The following is an 18,452-nucleotide window of genomic DNA, read 5'->3' as shown; positions in this document are numbered from 1 at the left end:
AGAAAGGGATCTTAGATGCTTTTTCATTGCAAGTGAGACCTACTGAATCCTGCCTGAAATCACAGAGATTCTTTAAATGTCAGGACAGCTGTTTCCTCTCATTCAGTGCAAAAATCTTGCACGCTTACACTAACATCCACCCTGCACCCCTTTATGTATGAATTCAAACATCTGGGGCACTGAGGTTACTTCTTCCCCTTTCTGTTGACAGATGATGCATTCATGGAATAATAGAATGGTTAGGGTTGGAAAGGACCTTAAGACCATCTAGTTCCAACCTCACTCTAGACCATGTTACCCAAGGCTCTGTCCAACCTGCCCTTGAACATTGCCAGGAGTAGAGCATTTACCACTTCCTTGGGCAACCCACTCCAATGCCTCACCACCCTCACAGTAAAGAACAAGAATTCTTCCTTATATCTAACCTGAACTTCCCCTGTTTAATTTTGAACCCATTACCCCTTGTCCTACCACTAAATTCCCTAACGAATAGTCCCTCTTCAGTATCCCTGTAGGCCCCCTTTAGATACTGGAAGGCTGCTATGAGGTCTCCATGCAGATTCTCTTCTCCAGGCTCAACAGCCCCAACTTTCTCAGCCTGACTTCATATGGGAGGTGCTCAAAACCCCTTATCACCCTTCTTAAGGCCTGAAAGAGCAGCTATAGCTGAGTTTCTGAGGCAGTCACACAATAAAAGCAAAGCTGATGAGACAGAAAGGCAAAACACGGATAAGCATTCCAAGGGCAGAACTCAATTACTAACATAGCCGTAACATGCCTAAAACCTGAACGTCAAAATCTGTTTTTCACTGACCTTAAATTAGAAAAAACAACAATAAGCATAATCTGATCATCGTCATCATAACTGTCCATTCAATTCTCCATAATCAGTACTGTGAAACTACTTGAGCCTGAATTGCTTATTTGTCCTTGTTTTACAACAGCGTAACTCCACTGGTGCCAAGTTGAAATCTGAAGTACATCTGTCAAAGACAGTTTAGGTTAGGTCAAAGAATGTTTAGCCTGTACCAGCTGTATCCGCCTCTATTTCTGTTTCTGGAAGACTTCATCTCAGTCAACTGCACACATGCCAGAAATAAAATTAATCAAAAGCACATGGGAACTCTGCGTAAATACAAAACTGAACCTCATTTATTGTAGCTTCTTATACATTAATTTTCTCAACATCCACTGGGAAAACATAATGGGGTACATGCTGCAGGAAATCACATCAGTGATTCTCTCGCCAGAGTAATCTTTTCTGCCTCAGTCTCTTCAGAATCATATGGACAAGAAGTATAATTCAGGGCTAAGAATCCAGACTGCAGCATGGAATGAGATTGTAAAAAACTGATGTCCTGCCCTTTGCACTGTAAGCTTCCTTTTTTTTTCTGTACACACTGCAAATTAAACAAGCTTTATAAAGAAAACATACCCTACAGCTGCACAGACTTAATGCTAACTGCATTGAACTGATCATATGGCCACTTCTTCACTTAAAAAAGAAATACATGTATACACACAACTATTTTATGTATATGTAGAAGCAAGCTACCTAATAAGTTCAATGGAAAAATACATGTAAAGGCTTTTTATAAAACTGACACATTATTTTCACTCTAATGAAAATATTTATGAGAGAAAGACAGACACAGAGAAACACACATACCTAAGGTCTAGTGCGTGTCTAAATCCTGAAAAGAACTTGGTTCTTCTTCAACAGAGTTAGTTGCAAGTGTTTAAAGGACCTGCAGTCCCAGCTTACAGCCTCTGCTCCTCCCTGTCTGACTGTATGCTGATGACCATTTTGCGCAGGTTTTGCTGGCTGCAAGTTTCCACAGCAGTTTACAACCCGGCAGGGAAACAAAACAGGGCTAAATCCGACCTTCATTGAATTAAATTGAGACTATTCCACCGCCTTTAGTTGACTGAATGTTATATAAAAAACTGATTTGCTGTCAAAGCAATGGCCACCCAGCAGTAAAAGCTAACTGTAACTAATGAACAAACCATGGAACCCCTATGGCAGTTCCTCAATTGCCCGGCTTGGATAAGTCATAAGAAACGGACATCGCTTTTTGAAGCAGTGAGGGAAAAACATACCACAGTCTGCTTCTCCAGGAAACTTCTGTCATATATATACACCTTGTTTCTCACCGTATCTTCATTTATCCTTACTCATACATTCAACCTGGTGCAAAACTAGACTGAGAGGCAGCTTCCACAGTTGCACCCTTTAAGCTGCAGCAGCAGACCAAATCAACCTTGCAGTAGAAGTCTCTTTTCTACATGTTTCTGGATCAATGCAATATTGGCCATTATGGGAAAAAGCAAAACACGCAGCAGATGTAAGATAAAGTGAAAAATACATGCCTGTCAGCTGCTGGCAATTGCCACAGAGTTATATGCTTCCAATACTCATCCTCTCCATTCAAAATAAAGACATATGGTAACCTTGTTAATATCAAAATATTAGCTAGTGATACTTCCAGTGACAAAACCATACCTCTGATCCATAGTATCTGAAAATGTTCACAGAGACAGTGTGTATCAAAAAACCTTCAGGTTACAACTGCGGACTGAATGCATGCCCTTCTTACAAAGAGACGCACACGGATTTTGTTACACTATCCAAGCAAGTTCTGCTGTACTATGTCCTTCAAGGAATATTTTGTTTGTTACAAACCTCGAGTAATTGCATTTGAAGCAAGAAACAAGAGAGCAGTTTTAAAACTGGTGCCTATGAGTTCCTATAAATACCCTGGGAGAAGAAAACGTCAGAAATCCTTGTCCCAGCCTGAAAGTTCATCTGGAGGGGTTCCCTCTTCAGGTGGATAGCTGTCAAAGTAGCTGTAATCAGTTGGTCCAGACAACTAGGACATTAAAAACACAAACAGAACTTTGTTTCAGAAAGTAACTTTTGAAAATACTCCCCGTTGATTATGCATTATTGCTACCAGTGGAAGAATTAAAGGCTATGGATAATTTCTGTCAACGGATGCAATTCCTCATTCTAAACCACCAGTAATGGAATTGTACAACAGAACAATGGCATTAGCATCCTTACACAGAACCACTCCCCAAATATTACCAAATCCTAGATTTTGCCCACAGCCCTATAAAGTCAGTAAGAAAATTGGCCACACTGCATACAATTTTGATTCAGATTTGTTTTAAGACCAAATCAACACCCATGGGGTAGCTGCTGAAAGCAGACTTCGGAATTATTTTTTGTTTCAAATTGTATTCAAAGTGAGTTTTGAATTCTTCACCCTCAATCTTTTTTTCATTTTAGGGCACAGAGAAACTGGCTGTTTAAAATAGGAAGCTTATTCAATGACGTTCTGTAACTTGATAATAAGAGAATACAGGAATTTTCACTCTGCACAGTAATGTGAACAGTGCATTTTAATAATGTGTCCATTACTGAGGAAAACAGCTCTTTTCAGTATTTGTTTCTGACCAGACACTATTTATTCTAGTAATGGTGAAAATCTAATGCAAAGTACACAGGCAGAATAATATTTCCATTATTTAATTGATGTATCAGTTGCTGTCTCTCTTTCATTCCACTAAAAATGTTGAGCTATAATAATTCAAATGCACCTCTGGGAAATTTTGCTGTCACCATCAATTGTTTCTTTGTAGAGAAGCACCTTTATGTTAATTAAAACATTATGATATTGAAAGTCAAAGCCAATACCTCTCTTTTTAAAGGTGATATTAATTTCCTCACTTTCAGACCATCCCAGTTAAAACCACTCAACCACCTGATTAAAAAGAAATGAGAGACAGGGAGAGACCAAGAGAAAGATTGTTTTCTGTCACTATACTGTTTACAGCTGAAAAACATGTGAACAAGGGCTATAAGACTTTTTTTTTCATTACAACTTCTGCCCATGTGATAACACAGTTGTTGAAAAGAGGAAACTTGAGCACTGTCATTGTCATACAAGGGAGTGGTAGCAGGGGGAGCTTCAGGACCACTAGGTGCATTGCATCTCATCTGCATAGAGGTGCCAAAATGACAGGCAGGTTAATATATGCGTAAGCACAGCCATGCAAAGATATGCACCCCTTTGGATTACCACCCTCTTTTAACAGTATGAGAGGAGACAAGTAGAAAAGACAAAGCACTTCTTTTACCAAGCACAAATGGCAGGGCTTAGAAACAACTCAGATAAAAAGAAAAAGCAGGAAATGTTTAATCCAAAGAGGGGTTTCTTCATTAGAAGAAAGAAGATGAAACCCTAATATTACTCCAGAACTCTTAACTGCCATTCTTCAAAAGCAACTATTTATTAGTTAGGAGGTCTGAAAGATGCTGAACTGGCATCAATTTCTCTGAGAACTGAGTTAAACTCCTACATGGACAGCCCACAACAAAACCAGTAAATAACAAGATGTTTCAGATAATCATGCTGACGATTTATATTCTTGCCTGCCCTAGTCACAGATACACTCAATAGCAACAGAGATCGCTCTGATGCAATCTGCCTGGAGCTTTATGGGTTCACTGGACAAATTAAACCCCAAATTTTCTTGGCAGCCTCTTTCACTTACCTATGCTTCTTAATGTCATTAATTCCATTCCTCAGGTTGCCTAATCTTTCTGTAGGGTTTTGCCTTAAAAAAGAATAAGGATTATTTTTTAAAGTATTCTCTTTTACTTTTTTTTTAAAGAGCATTTATAGGTCCTAACTGCTTGCATTTAAGTTACACAGGGATGAAGCTTGCACACAACATGTGGTCTTATGAGGAAACTTAATGAGGTGTTGCTCAGCGCTCCTTTCTTTTGAGGATGGAGAAACCTTCCAGGAAGCCACAGTGGTGTCACTACACTGTGAGCAGCGCAGTGAGTAATCAACTGGTTGAATTTTAGTTGCTCAACTCCTTTTTCTTGGCCAGTAGGTCTGGTCATCAGTTACAAAGGATGCAGACCAAAATTGGCAGTTACAAAGATCCTTTCAATCCCACTGCATAACCATGGTGTATACTGTTTCTCGTGCCATGGATGAAATTCCACTGAAGCTGCGGGTTCAAAGTCAGCGGTACTGCCAGCCACAGGTTATGCATGCTGCTATACACTAATGCTTCTGCTTTATGCTGTCCCTTTTGAAATACCACCTTTTTGCACATTTTCAAGCAGGCTTAAGTCAGTCTTTTAAGCATCCTACCCTTTCTGGAGCAGTTACATGCCTAAGTCATTTTGGGAGCAATTTTCAAAACACAGTGTTTGATAATAAAGTTAAATTCTTTATCTCTTTCCTCAGCCCAGACTTAACAACTTTCCCCTAAGATATGTTTCAAAAATAATTCACAGGTACAGAGAAAGCCCAGAGCCTATGTCTGCAGACTATGAGGTGTGACACACAGTCAGAGGCATGCAAGTGCACTGAATATAATCAGAACAGACTATGCTAGGCACCAGAACAATTGTAAATGAAATTGTCAGGAATTCAACAGTCTAGACTGGATCTTAAATCATTCCATCTAGCTATACTCCGGCTCTGCCACAAAGTGCACCTCCTACCTGCAGAGTCTGCGGATCAAATCCTCAGGCCGCCTTGTTATTACCTTAGGAAAATCCAGCTTTTCAATGCCTTTGAGAATCAAATTATATGTCATCATTTGATCTGCCCCAGAGAATGGTGGGCTAGAAAAAGAAAGCAACACTGATAAACGGGATGGCTGGCAAGAGCAGATGTGGCCATTTCTCATCAAAGCATATGTTTGAGAACATGGAAAAACCCCACCTCCCTAGTTTTACAGCCTACAGCCTTTCAGTCTGTTTAAGATATTAGAAAGGTTTGAAGCTGAAAAGCTGCCTGTAAGTACCAGGGAAAATGCATGATTATATGTGTCCCTCTGAGACAGACTGCCAGCCTAACTCAGAGAAGCTTCATGTTGTACTACTGCTGAACATTCATAAGGAGTTGACGTGGAAGTTGTATGGAGGCAAAGAATGAGCCCTGCTTATAGTTCATCAACCCCACTGTATCCCATCATCCACTAACAGGGAAAAGAACAGCCTGCTGTCAGCTGTTCCTCACAGGAAGCATCATCAGGTAAAGGAACTATACACCAGCCACTTATAGCCATTGTCTGCCTCCTTCCTTGGATGGGTAAACCAGAATTGAGAATATGTCCTATGCTTTGTGGTGTTTCTGAAACGATGGAAAACATGCATAAGAGGCAATAAGAAGTATTTTGCAAGTCATTTCTGTTTGCTGATGGGAAAAACCCTAAACTATTTATTTTAAAAATAAATAAATTAGAAAAAAATTCTAAAAACAAGCAAGTGAGGTAAAAGCTTGGAATAGGAGGCACTTACCTGCCAGTAAGGAGTTCATACACAAGAATCCCAAGGGACCAAAAATCCACACTGAAGTCATGGCCCTTACTCAGAATGACTTCAGGGGCAACATACTCAGGGGTTCCACAAAACGTCCAGGTTTTCTGCCCTGATCCAATCTTCTTTGCAAATCCAAAATCAACCTGATCAAAATCAACATATGCTGCATAATGCAGAGGTGTTTTGCACTGGGAAACCTTAGGTCTTAATTGCTTCCTCACCTCCTGAAAAGATCTCAAGAATTGCCAGTGTACAGCTAAAGCAATTACACAGTGTTGTGAAGGAGAAAGAAGTAATTCCACTGGTTTACTGAATGTTATAGAACAGATTCATTTATTCTCATGGGTAATTTCCTGAATTGTTTTTCTTTTGGATAGAACAATCTATGCTTTCCTTGAGGACTCATGATTTACAGCCCATGGAAAATGGTTCATTATCCTCAGAGTGGATATTTCAAGCTCTTTGAAGAGTATTCTCTTTGCACTTTCCATGGTGGAACCTGTGATTACTTAAGGCTGGACAGGAAGGTGATTCTGCACCTGGGAAATGTGGTTCCTGCCTTTACGGTAAGATTGGCTGCTCGGAGAAATTACTTTTGCTGTTTATGCTGTGGCAAGAGCCCTCGGAGGCTGCAAATCCCATTTGTCTATGGCTTGCAATGCCTTTGTTTCTTACCGTGCAATGAGTAGCCTGCCCTCTTTTTCCAATGAAGTATAAGGGTTATTAAACTCCGGGATCCTCATACTATAATTACATGGTACCTATTTATATCCCTCTGCAAGGGAACAGGTTACAGGCACAAAAGGATAACATTACAAAAGGATTACATCTTACCAGTTTTATATATCCTTCAGCATCCAAAATTAAATTTTCTGGCTTCAGGTCTCTGTAGATAATCCCTATGTGATGAAGATAGTCAAAAGCCTCTGTCACACACCCAACACAGAACTTCGTAGTGGCTTCATCAAAGCTGCCTCTGGAACAGAAATAATCACTATCCTTGCAGACCAGTAACTTCTAAAAAAGCCCCGCTCATTAACGAGATAACATACATACACCCAGAACATTAACAGCTTTTTTTTGCACTGACATTCAGTACGTCATTCATATAGTTGAAAGCTGAACTAAATGTCTTTTTATCAGCCCTTGAATACAGTACACATATGGAGCTGACTGGTGATTTTAAAGGACAAAATTCCACTTCATTTGCCATTACCTGTCTCTCAGCAAGCTCCACAATTCCCCTCCAAGGCAAGCCTCCAGTAGCATGTACACATACTTACTATCTTTGAATGTGCGATATAGTCTGTAAAGACAAATAGCAGCTATTTAGGAAAAGCAAAATAAAACACAAGGCTTCAATGTCTCTTCTCCAGAACTCAGATATGCCAACCCTCATTCTTAATAACGCTGCCCCATGGGTCAACTGGGGGTCAGCTTTCATGGGAATCTTATGTTCAACTTACTTGACAATGAATGGAGAACATATCTGCTCGAGGATTTTCTTCTCAGAATAGATATGTTCTTGTTGTTTGGTGTCCACTACGTGTTTCTTCTTTATACGCTTCATAGCAAAAGCCATGCTCTCATTTTTCACTTTAACCTGTGAATAAAAATGATGAGTATGTTGAGACAAAGAAAGGATGTTTTACCAATCTGTTCTCAATAGATACAGTGATATCCATCTTTTTCACCACAGCATAGGACTGGAATTGATGACTGTAATGAGGGACAAATGCCAGATTTTCTACAAAACTGTTCTGTATGATTTTAAGTCAAGTCAATCATCAAATCTTTTTAGTGTCCCAGTGGCCACTTGTAAACTGAAATAATCTCTGCGGTCATTTTATGTATACAAAATAGCAGCAGTTTGGATAGGTGCTACATTTTAAAGCTCCTAATTTCAATTTAAGATTTCTAAACAGTAGCATAATACAAAAGAACAAAAAGTAGAGGCAGTTTATGAAGAACATTCACAAATAATTTTGTGTTATACTGAAATATTATCCAGTATGCAATAAAAAGACGGAAGTTAAAACGGGGCTTCCAGAAATCCAAAGGAACAGCTATCAATGTTCTTCAACTGGGTGAGAATTCAAGTCTTAGCTTCCCATTCAGGTGATGCTGTAGAATTTCCAATCTGGCAGTCAATCAATGTGGAAATTTGTTTTGTGAAGCATGAATCACAATAAAATGATTGATGGTCTAACTACTGTAAAGGATTATTGACTTCACTAAAATCACAGTCTCCTTTAATTTACTGTTACTTTCAGCAGCCTGCAGAAGAAGAGTTTTTCTTCATGCTCTCCCCTGAGTTTGCTACTCAGCCAGAAGAGAGTTGAATCTACAAATTTAGTGTAATTAGGCTCTTCACATCCTAGAAACACAGTTGCTCATGCTGTTGAATACCACTCAAAAGGGCCAGTACAAATTGTTGGAAATTTCAAAGTCAATGCACCTCAGAAGCTAGATTACACTGGTTATAGTTGCTGTGGGGCATACCAAAGTAATTCTAACAGCACAGACTATGTCATGCTGGAGATTATTTCAGGTCCAGACAGCATCTTGGGAAAAGACTTGCAATTCAGGGAACACAATGCAGGTAGGCACATCTGAAAACTCCACACACAAAACCTGATGAATATATGTCTAATGACCAGGAAGATACTTCTAAGAGCACGAGATGAAGGCATGCAAGAATGGATTTTTTTTTCCTTTGAACACTGAAGTCCACAAAGTGTTTTTAAACTATACAGAATTACCTCTGTCTGAGAGGCCCAAGTATTCAGAATATTAAAATCTCTCATATTTTTCAGCAGTTAATCATTAAGACAGAGAACTACTTGAATATGTTTAAAACAAACCCTTACAAGCTCAACCCTTCCGAACCCACCAACACCCAGAGTTGTGATAACTTCTAAATTCTGGAACGGGGAAGGAGGGAACTGGGCTACTTTTTCCTTCAGCTCTATCATCTCCAAAGACACGTCTTTGGCCAACTGTCCGCAGAAGGATCTTCCTCTGCATTAAGAGAAATAACATAGGTTAGTGCTTTCCTCGCCAGCAACCTGTATCACAGTACTCTAATACTCCTATAAAAAATAAAAGAAAAACCTTCTTAATTCTTCACAGAACTTAATTTTGTTTTATGCAGAAGCACTTTCTCTCTGGACATTCTATTGAAGTAAATTAGAAACAAAATGCTACTGAAGTTCACTGAGTACAATCAATGGTATTTTTATCAAGATTAGGTTGATTAGGCTGATTAGGTTCCTAATTACAGTCAGCTACAAAACTTGAGGCACTCCAAGTTGAAGAACCAATTTCTGAAGGAGTGTGTACCAGTTCCAGTAGAATGATCAGAAATAAAAATGCAGCTTTATCTGTAAATAGAAGAAAATCATACTCTGCTAATATCCCAGTAGTGCTCAGGTTGAACTCAGAGGCAGATAAAACTACAAATGCAGTCCAGAGCTAAAAAAGGGAACTCTTTAAAAGCACCAGTGCTACACTGAAACATTAAAAATAAATGGCTTCTTTTATGTCTGCTTATTTCTATTTGAAATGGCAATTAGTCTTTTGTACAGTAACACAGTTTCTTTAACTTCATTGGGAGTTGGCCTTTAGGGGTTTTGCCAGCCAAAGAATTTACAATCAAAATGCAAGAAATTATTTGAGCACGTTTTCACTTCTTTTCTGTGCTCAGTTTTCATGGGATAGAGTGAATTCTTGGTTTACAGTCAATAGACTGAGATTGTACGCAATTTTTGTTTTGGAAAAGAAATAAATTATTGGACTCCATAAGCATATCCAGTTATTATTATATTGATTACTTTCATTCCTAGGGCCCCATCTCTATCAACTACCATCCATGATTTTACCTACATATCTATCACTCTTTTTTATGATTACCTACTGAAGATGTGCCTAACAAATGATCTGACTTACTTTGCATGTCGCTTTTCATCAGCGCGGGTCAGATTAGCCACATAACCTTCCAGGTAAGTTTGAAGCTCCTCGTAAGTTCCAACAGTTTGATTAAATGTCCTAAAACCCCAAACAAAACAGTGTAAACCACTGAACACACAGTGGAAAGACAAAAACCCCAGTATCTGTGCTGCTGCACCAAGGCTTTACATTGCCTGTAAGTCATGACCCAGACTGAGCTTTACACTATCACTCTGACAATACAAATTCTAAGAGCTTTGAAGAGGCAGTAACCAGCTGAAGTACCAAGCCTGGTTTACTGAAGTGTAGGGGGACAAAGTACCTGATTTCCTTGGGTCATTTCACGTTATGTTTAAATAATTCGGAGCAGGCTGGGCGTCCTTTGACTTCCACATGCTTATTAAATGTGGTTTCACCATCCCTACCACAGGAACCAGGTTGGCATAAGTCCACACTATCAGTCCTTCCATTCCAAAGGATACGGCACTGTGTACCTAGGGCTCAAGTGACTGAAAACATCTCTGCCTCTTCATAGATAAGTAACAATACTGTAGGCAGAAGAGGCTTAGAACAGTACTAACAACAATCATCTAGTAAAACAATCATCTAGTCCAACTGCCTTACTGGCTGGTATGCTGTGTTTGACACACCCCAGGATATGGTTTGCCCTCTTGGCTGTCAGGACACATTGTTGACTCACCTTGAGCCTGCTGTCAGCCAGCACCCACAGACGTGGTTCTGCAGGGCTGCTCTCCAGCCACTCCTCTCCCAGTCTATACTTGTGCCTGGAATTACTCCACCCCAGGTGCAGAATCTGGCACTTGGACTTGTAAAATTTCATGTCATTAAGGACTGTCCAATGCTCCAGTCTATGTAGATCCCCCTGCAAGGCATTTTGTCCCTCAAGAAAGTCAAAAGCACCTCCCAGTTTGGTACCATCAGCAAACTTGCTAATGGTGCATTCATCTCCTGCATCCAGATCATTGATAAAGATGCCAAACAGAACTGGCCCTAGATTGACCCCTGAGGAAAACTGCTGGTGACCAGCCAGATGTAACCCCACTCACTATAACCCTTTGAGCCCTGTCAATTAGCCAGTTCTTCACCCAGTGCACTGTGAACCTGCTCATCACACAGTTGGACAACTTGTCCAAAAGGATGCTGAGAGGGACAGTATCAAAAGCCTCACTAAAATCCAGAAAAATTGTATCCACGGCCTTCCCTTCATCCACCAGGCAGGTGACCTTGTATTGAACGATACCAAATTAGTTAAACTGGACTCTTCCTTGAGGAGAGGTAACCCAGGTTGACTGTGCCTGATGACTGCATTGTTCTTTAAATGCCTTTCAGTAGCACCCAGTATAATGCTCTCTACAATATTTCCAGGAGCAGCAGTTAGACTAAGGTCTGTAGTTGCTTGGGTCTTCCTTACTGTAACAAGAATTTCCAAGACCTGCTTGTCACAGCAGTATGATATTCCTAGTTCATGTCTGGGACGCTGAAATCTCCTACAAGGACAAAGGCTACCCATCCAGAACTTTTTCATAATTGCCTATTGAATAACTCATCAGTGCTTACATCCTGGCTGAGCAATTGTTAGTAGGCACCCACTACAATATTTCCTTTGTTTTCCATCCCCCTAATCCTCACCCAGAGGCTCACAAACACATCATCACTAACTGTAAGGGTTGTGCAATCAAACCTCTCCCTTTACTGCAGTGCGACACCTCCACTTTGCCGGCCCTGGCTATCTCTCCTGAACAGGCTGTAGCCCTCCATGACAGCACTCCAACTGTGGGCTTCATTTCTCTAAGTCTCACTAATACCAATGATATTGTAGCTCTGGCAACTGACCAGTTCTTCCAGGTCATGCTGTTTTGTTTCTCATACTGTGTGCCACCCTCTGTCAATGCCATGTCAGCCCTTGATTTATCTACTGCAGTCCTGTTGGTATCCCCTTCCCCTAGAATGTACCAGCTTTGGTATGCTTCTCTGCAACCTGTTTAAACAGGCTAAATAAAAGACGACAATGCATTCACAGATCAAGATGCCATTTCCTAAGTAGGGATAGAATCTTGGCCCTCAGCAGGAGCCCGTCTGGGATTCAGCAAGGAAAAGCATGGTGGCTGTCTGCACTTCAGGTAATCATACAGCTAGCTTTGAGAAATACAGGTTTTCATCTCACTTTCCACAGGGAGCTTCTTTTCTTTTATCTTCTGTCTGCTCCATTCTTTTCCACTTTAGGAAGTGTAAAATTCCTAATAAAACCAGGCATTTATCTGCATGTCCTGCTCAGCAAAAGGACATCCCAGAACCAGGGACAGCAGGGGATTTTGATGTTCCCTGAGCCAGTGAATAGTACTTAACAAATGTGAAACCTCAGCACCACAAGGAGAGAAAGAAAAAAGTAACTCTGAACTACTCTGAGCTTCCTTGCTCCTGCATCCTCTGTCAGCTTCTCTTCACAAAGTCTTTGTCTAAAGCATAGCCACAGCTCAGTATCCCAAAAGCATAACCACTCATTCACTATTCATTTAAGAAAACTGTGATTACGCCTACAGCGAAGTCACATCTTACTGTTAACTTACTGAAAGAGAATGCAAATCTTTCATTAAACAGTAGCACAGTACTTACTCTCTATCTATAACGAGGCACTCCACATTGTATTCATCTGCAATAACATTTGCTGATCTGACATCATCACTAAAAATTGAAACAGAAGAATTCAGAAGCATGCAAAAATCCTCAAAGCACCACACACTGTACTCATAGAGGGTCACAGCTGCTATAGGTGACACTCCTCAAAGGCCTCTGCAGCCTGTATTCAGATTAGTATTACTGAACCAAGTACATAATTACAACATTTTACTAGCCATTCTTACTGTCTAGCACAGTATTTGTTTTCCAGTTTCAATAGAGTTTGGATCATGACTTCCTTTAGCAACTTTCCAAGTATTTAGGATGAGCTGTAATTGGCATTACATTTATGATGATCTCAATTACATGAGATGTAATTAGCATTACAGCTTACCTTTCCTGAGATGTAATTAGCATTACATCTAGTAGTATATCAGGATTTACTACTCACTTCTGAAATAATTCTCAGATATAAAGCATCTTAAAGACCTAACAATCCCTACTCCATTACCCACATAAACATGTGCTATATATTTGAACATATCCTCTCTCTTCTCCTTTTCTCTATTTCTTACCATCATTAGCACCATCATGGAAACAACACCTTAATCCGGTAATTATGGTACCTATCCATACTAGGAGTCATATAGAGCCTGGCATAAGGTTTCGTCACAGCTTTTACTGAATTATAAAGTACAAGCAACAACGCAGAGAAGGCTGGCATTTGACTTTTGCAGGGAAAACCAAAGGTAGATGACAGTGTGTACGTTCAAGTTCTCTCTACAAAAACCAAAACATTAAGTCAAATTCAGTCATTGCCTTCATCTGCTGACATCACAATCAAAGCAAAGATTATATTAAAAATAGCCATGAGCTGTATAATCTGACACATAGTGATAGGTCATTTGAAATACCATACATCATGAATCAGACAATGTGAACTAACCTGATCAGAGCCTTTTCTCCAAAGTAATCTCCTTTATAGAGATTTTTAATCAGCTGAGGCTGCGAGTGATCTGCAGTACTCTGGGTAACTATTACCTGGAAAGTACAGGAACAAAAAATCAGTAAGGAAAGTTTCCAAGTATTGCATGGTTTCCCCTTCCCTTCTGAGTATTTCATAAATGTCTTAAACTCAGTAATGATGCAGAAAGAGTTACAAATTTATATAATTAGTCCCTCCTCACAAAAATTAAAACCTTCAAACATTCTATGATTCTGTGATCTCTGAGTTTTGCTGAGATGGAAAAAATAATACATTCATTACTGCCCAATCCCCACATTTTCTCCTCTTATCTTTTAAAACAGAGCAAAATAAATTGCATTTTAATGAAAAACTGAAAAGTGCTTCAGTTCCCACAGCGGGCAGGCATCATATGAGCTTTTTGTCTTCTCCTGTCATTAAATTCCACTTCCACAGTAGCACACATTCTGCTGATGCCACAAACCAAATCAGAATATCTCCAGACACAGACATGTTTTGGAAACTCAAAAACCCAACTAGAAGTTTATTGATGAAAATTCTGATTTGATTCTTTAGAGTCCCGTGTCTGCCTCTAATATAACAGCTGATGGATAAAGGCTGCTGCCTTACTCTTCTGGGAGAAGGAAAAGACCCTGAGTCACCTAGAAGGCCATTCTCCATTTAACTTAGGACTCCGTTATTTCTTAGACATTTCACAAGCCTATAGCTTGCCCATCAGATACTGAAACATTCAGGATAAGACATAGGACCAAATCTCATTTACAAAAAATAGACTTCACATCTCTGTGTCAGTGTCATGATGCTTCAGGACATACTTCAATTACATTATAATTAGAACAGTGTAACATGGGTTCAGTGTGAAAATTAGGCTCCCTGAATCCCTGAAATGCTGCTCCAGGCTTTTATCATAGTGCTATGAACTTAACAGCATCCTCAAAAACTCTCTGCACAGATTTTACTAGAGACCAAAGACCACATCCTTCAAAGTAGCTTTTGAAATACAGATGTATCTGTTACTTTGCAAGTTAGGTTTATTACATCTTACCTTTCCTTTTGCGATTATGAAGAAGGTATTGCCTTCTTCTCCTTCCCGAATAACATAATCTCCCTTGTCATAGTACTCCTGTTGTGGAAGGAGGCGAAGAGAGACAATATTGTTCAGTACATGATTAGCTTCTTTGAAAATTCTGATTACTATGCAGAGTTCTTAATACATCTGGATGTTCCAGTGATGTTTAACTTCCTATCTCCTGCGTATGTTGCATTCCATAATATGCAATCATTCCCCTAAATAAAGCACAGCATCCAATCTGTAACATATCTTCATGCAGCAGCATGCTGCTTGTTAAAAAACATACTAACACTGGTATCATCCTTACAAAGCAGGGGAAAACGAGGGGAAAAAAACCCAAAATAAAAAGCTCTTAAAAGAGTTCTAGATCAAAATCCCATTTCCAAAAGTAATTCTGGGATTGACACCTCAGTGGGAATGCCTAAGTCATTTATTGCAAGCTATGAAAGCATCAACTTTACTGTGTCTGCCAAGGAACCCTGCCTTCATTGTTAAACATTCAATCAAGAATTTTTCCATGTTAACTTTCAGCTTTGTAATCTGTTTCTCATGAATATTCCTCATTTTTTTCTCCTCTAAGTGTTTCATTTTAATAAAGGCTGGATTATAAATCCTCTTATCTACTTGCTTGGTTCCTTCCATGTCAAAGATATAACTAGCTTTTATGCCACTAAATGTTATTATTCGCTGCAACCTGGAATTCCACTCCAACCACTCCAAAACCACTGTCATGTTAAAAAAAAGCTTGGCTGTTTTTTCATTATTTTTTTTTAAACTTATTTATTCTTCTTTGTTATTTTGAAAGCTTACTGAATGCTATTTAGAAAAACTTAACAGCCTCTTACCACCTCCAGGCAGTCTATGATCTTGGTCAACTTATCCTCAGGTAAGTTTTTCAGCAAGGACACGCTTCCAGAAAACAGAAATGCAAAACAAAACAAAATAACAAAAGTAGTTGTCATTAACACTGTTTTAATGATCTCATCTATACAACTTCAGTACTACTTGGACAAGTACTAAAAGAGAATCCAACCACGGTGATGATTTAGTGAACTTGCTGGTGAGAAAGAAGAAACTTCCCATCCTAAGCACTCAGACTTGTAAAAGTTAGGAAATCATAAAGCTCTCCAGCCACCCAGGCTCAGCTAAAGAGTATTTATAGAAATCAAAGGTGGAGATGGATGCAAAAATACACACGACATTCTCTGCATGGCCAGGCCTGATGTCTTGATTTGAAGCCAAAACAGAATGGTAATTCTTTGTTAAAGAAAGAAAATATGAAATCAGCTGATTATGGTTTGGAACCTCTAATTTGTCTTTCTTTTTTAGGAAAAGCACTGTACTATTCTGTGTTCCATGCAGGAGTAAGAATTATTCTACTCTGCAGATTTGCTAGTAATTTATATTGGTTCATAAATTGAGAGACATTCAGTTCTCATATTCAAGTCTCCAAGGGATGAATATTGCTTAACCTACTCCAGCAGCAAATTAACTTCTACCTGGAGGATTTATTTAATTCTATTTATTTAATATATTGTTTTAACTTCTAGCCATGTAACCTTCCCATACACTTCTTCCATTACTTAAAAGCATTCGAGAACCTATTGCTGTTTCCTAATGTAATACAGGATAAGAACATTCAAAATGAGAAGAAAGATTTTATGACTCTTCAAAAGAAAAATCAAGAGAGGTAAGTATTGAGGCTTTTGAGGCCCTTTGCATTATGAGCACTTCTTTCTCTTTGTAAGGCAGACTCCATATTGTGCACGTTACGAAGAAGCTGAAACCAGTATTAGAAATCTAAATGCATTATACTTACCTTCTAAGGAAGTTTCTGTATTGCTCTTGTCTTGTTTGTGCTGTCACCCTCATGATATTTTGAAACACTTCTCTGTCCAATGCCCATGTTTTAACACCGGTGATTGCTTAAGAAAACAAAAACCAACAACAAAATCAACAATGCTTCCCAATAATGTGATGGAAGATATTACAGTATCAGGTCACAGTACTAGGCAGACTAGCTCTTCCAAAATGCCCACTGCCAAATTTTAGAGTATATAGCACCTACTGCAATCGTACTTGTAAAAGAATTCAGCTTCCACTTAAACAATGCCCCCTGAAGTAAGGCATAGGTTTCCAAATGGCTCCTCCACACAGCACTTTCCATGCAACTCCACAGGCTGGGTAACCTTGAAAACCTAGCCATTTACTATGAGCACAAACAGGGCTGAGTACTTCTAAAGATCTATTTGTAATCATGGACAATCATTGCATTCAAAAGCTGCAATGTAATCTGCAAAGAAGCTTACTTGAAAGAAAAACTTGGCTGAATTTTTTATCATTTATGAGATAAATGTTGAATAATGTGTCTTGGACCCATTTCTAACTCACATTACATGCAAAGTTTGTGAGATAGTAACATAGAAATAACAAAGGTCAAGAAATACATTTTATTTAATCCTGTGATCCTCACACAGTTTTCCTCCAATGTAGCCATTTTGTAAGGGAATAAAGAGTAATCAAAACATTAATCATTATCTTTCGAGGGGTAATCAAAATATTAATACAGTAAACACGCATAAGATCCAGCATCAAAGGTGCAAACCACTAAGCGGCCTCTATGTGCAATCACTGGCATAACAATACATTGCCCTTTTTAATTTAAGCAGAATAAGGTGATTCTTTTCAATTTAATATCTTATTTTAAAAGATGCTACACCATATTCGACAATTTTCCTTCTGTCATAAGAAGGAACAAAGCTGTTTTCTCTGGGATAAAGGAAAGCTGCAGAAAAAAAATAAAGCAATTGATCTCAATTTATCATGCACACAGAATACAGGAAAGAAAAATGCCAGGTTTAAAATGATGCACAGTCATTCCTTATACTTAACCCTGATATACACATATGCTCTCAACAGCCATTTATCAAAATAACTCAAAAATAGTTTTGGATGTTGGAAGGGAGAACAAAGGTATTGCTTTGGTTTTGCTTTTCTCCTAAATAACATCTTTCAGGTTACTTTGCATGAAGAAAATATGGCAAGTATCCAAGCTATCGTGGATGCTTTTCCTGTATCTTGCACCTTAACTAAAGAAAACAATTATATAGCTAGAAAAGCGCATGTAATTTCAAAAATGAGACAGAGAAATTTATAAACATAGGAGTAAATCACATTCTCAGTGTCAAATACAGCTACTGAATGTAAACATGCTGCTGTATAGCAGCAGCCATTGAAGTGCTGTCTGTCTTGTCAGTTTTCAAAGACTGCAGGCAAAGGGCATCTCTTAATTCAGTATCAAGAAAGAGTTTTCACGTATGTATTTACTAGTCATTTATGGCATTGCACTGCTCTTCCTTCACAACAAGAAATACAGGAAAGATATTGGGGAGGAGCAGGTTTCTGCAGGGATTTTAAGTAATCAAACACAGTTGTCCATAATTGGACAACTCTTA

The 18,452-nt window shown here is 39.0% G+C and overlaps 1 protein-coding gene across 9 annotated transcripts in view; it reads right to left on the bottom strand.

The window, feature by feature from the left end:
- Positions 1–2,720: 2,720 nt before the first annotated feature.
- PRKG2 (protein kinase cGMP-dependent 2) overlaps positions 2,721–18,452 on the bottom strand; it is a 29,695-nt gene continuing 13,963 nt past the window's right edge. For 2 of the 9 annotated variants that reach the window (XM_061479463.1, XM_061479438.1), the window contains 15 exons: positions 16,817–16,922; positions 15,843–15,906; positions 14,971–15,048; positions 13,887–13,981; positions 12,938–13,006; positions 10,304–10,402; positions 9,226–9,376; positions 7,822–7,958; positions 7,572–7,661; positions 7,190–7,331; positions 6,335–6,498; positions 5,534–5,656; positions 4,564–4,626; positions 3,704–3,770; positions 2,721–2,873 (listed from right to left, as the gene is read on the bottom strand). In XM_061479463.1, the coding sequence (XP_061335447.1) occupies positions 2,778–2,873; positions 3,704–3,770; positions 4,564–4,626; positions 5,534–5,656; positions 6,335–6,498; positions 7,190–7,331; positions 7,572–7,661; positions 7,822–7,958; positions 9,226–9,376; positions 10,304–10,402; positions 12,938–13,006; positions 13,887–13,981; positions 14,971–15,048; positions 15,843–15,906; positions 16,817–16,922 (1,544 nt within the window). In that variant the 3' untranslated portion in view covers positions 2,721–2,777. Of the gene's footprint in view, positions 2,874–3,703; positions 3,771–3,800; positions 4,176–4,563; positions 4,627–5,533; positions 5,657–6,334; positions 6,499–7,189; positions 7,332–7,571; positions 7,662–7,821; positions 7,959–8,830; positions 9,191–9,225; positions 9,377–10,303; positions 10,403–12,937; positions 13,007–13,886; positions 13,982–14,970; positions 15,049–15,842; positions 15,907–16,816; positions 16,923–18,452 lie in introns of those variants that run through there. The other 7 variants (XR_009747748.1, XM_061479447.1, XM_061479456.1 and 4 more) reach the window with 7 other exon arrangements.

The sequence above is a fragment of the Pezoporus flaviventris genome, unplaced genomic scaffold (assembly GCF_033815535.1).
Source record: "Pezoporus flaviventris isolate CSIRO_AGI_PZ_B2104156 unplaced genomic scaffold, CSIRO_AGI_Pfla_v1 ptg000002l, whole genome shotgun sequence".
Taxonomy (NCBI): domain Eukaryota; kingdom Metazoa; phylum Chordata; class Aves; order Psittaciformes; family Psittacidae; genus Pezoporus; species Pezoporus flaviventris.
This window is presented reverse-complemented; position numbering and strand designations above follow the sequence as displayed.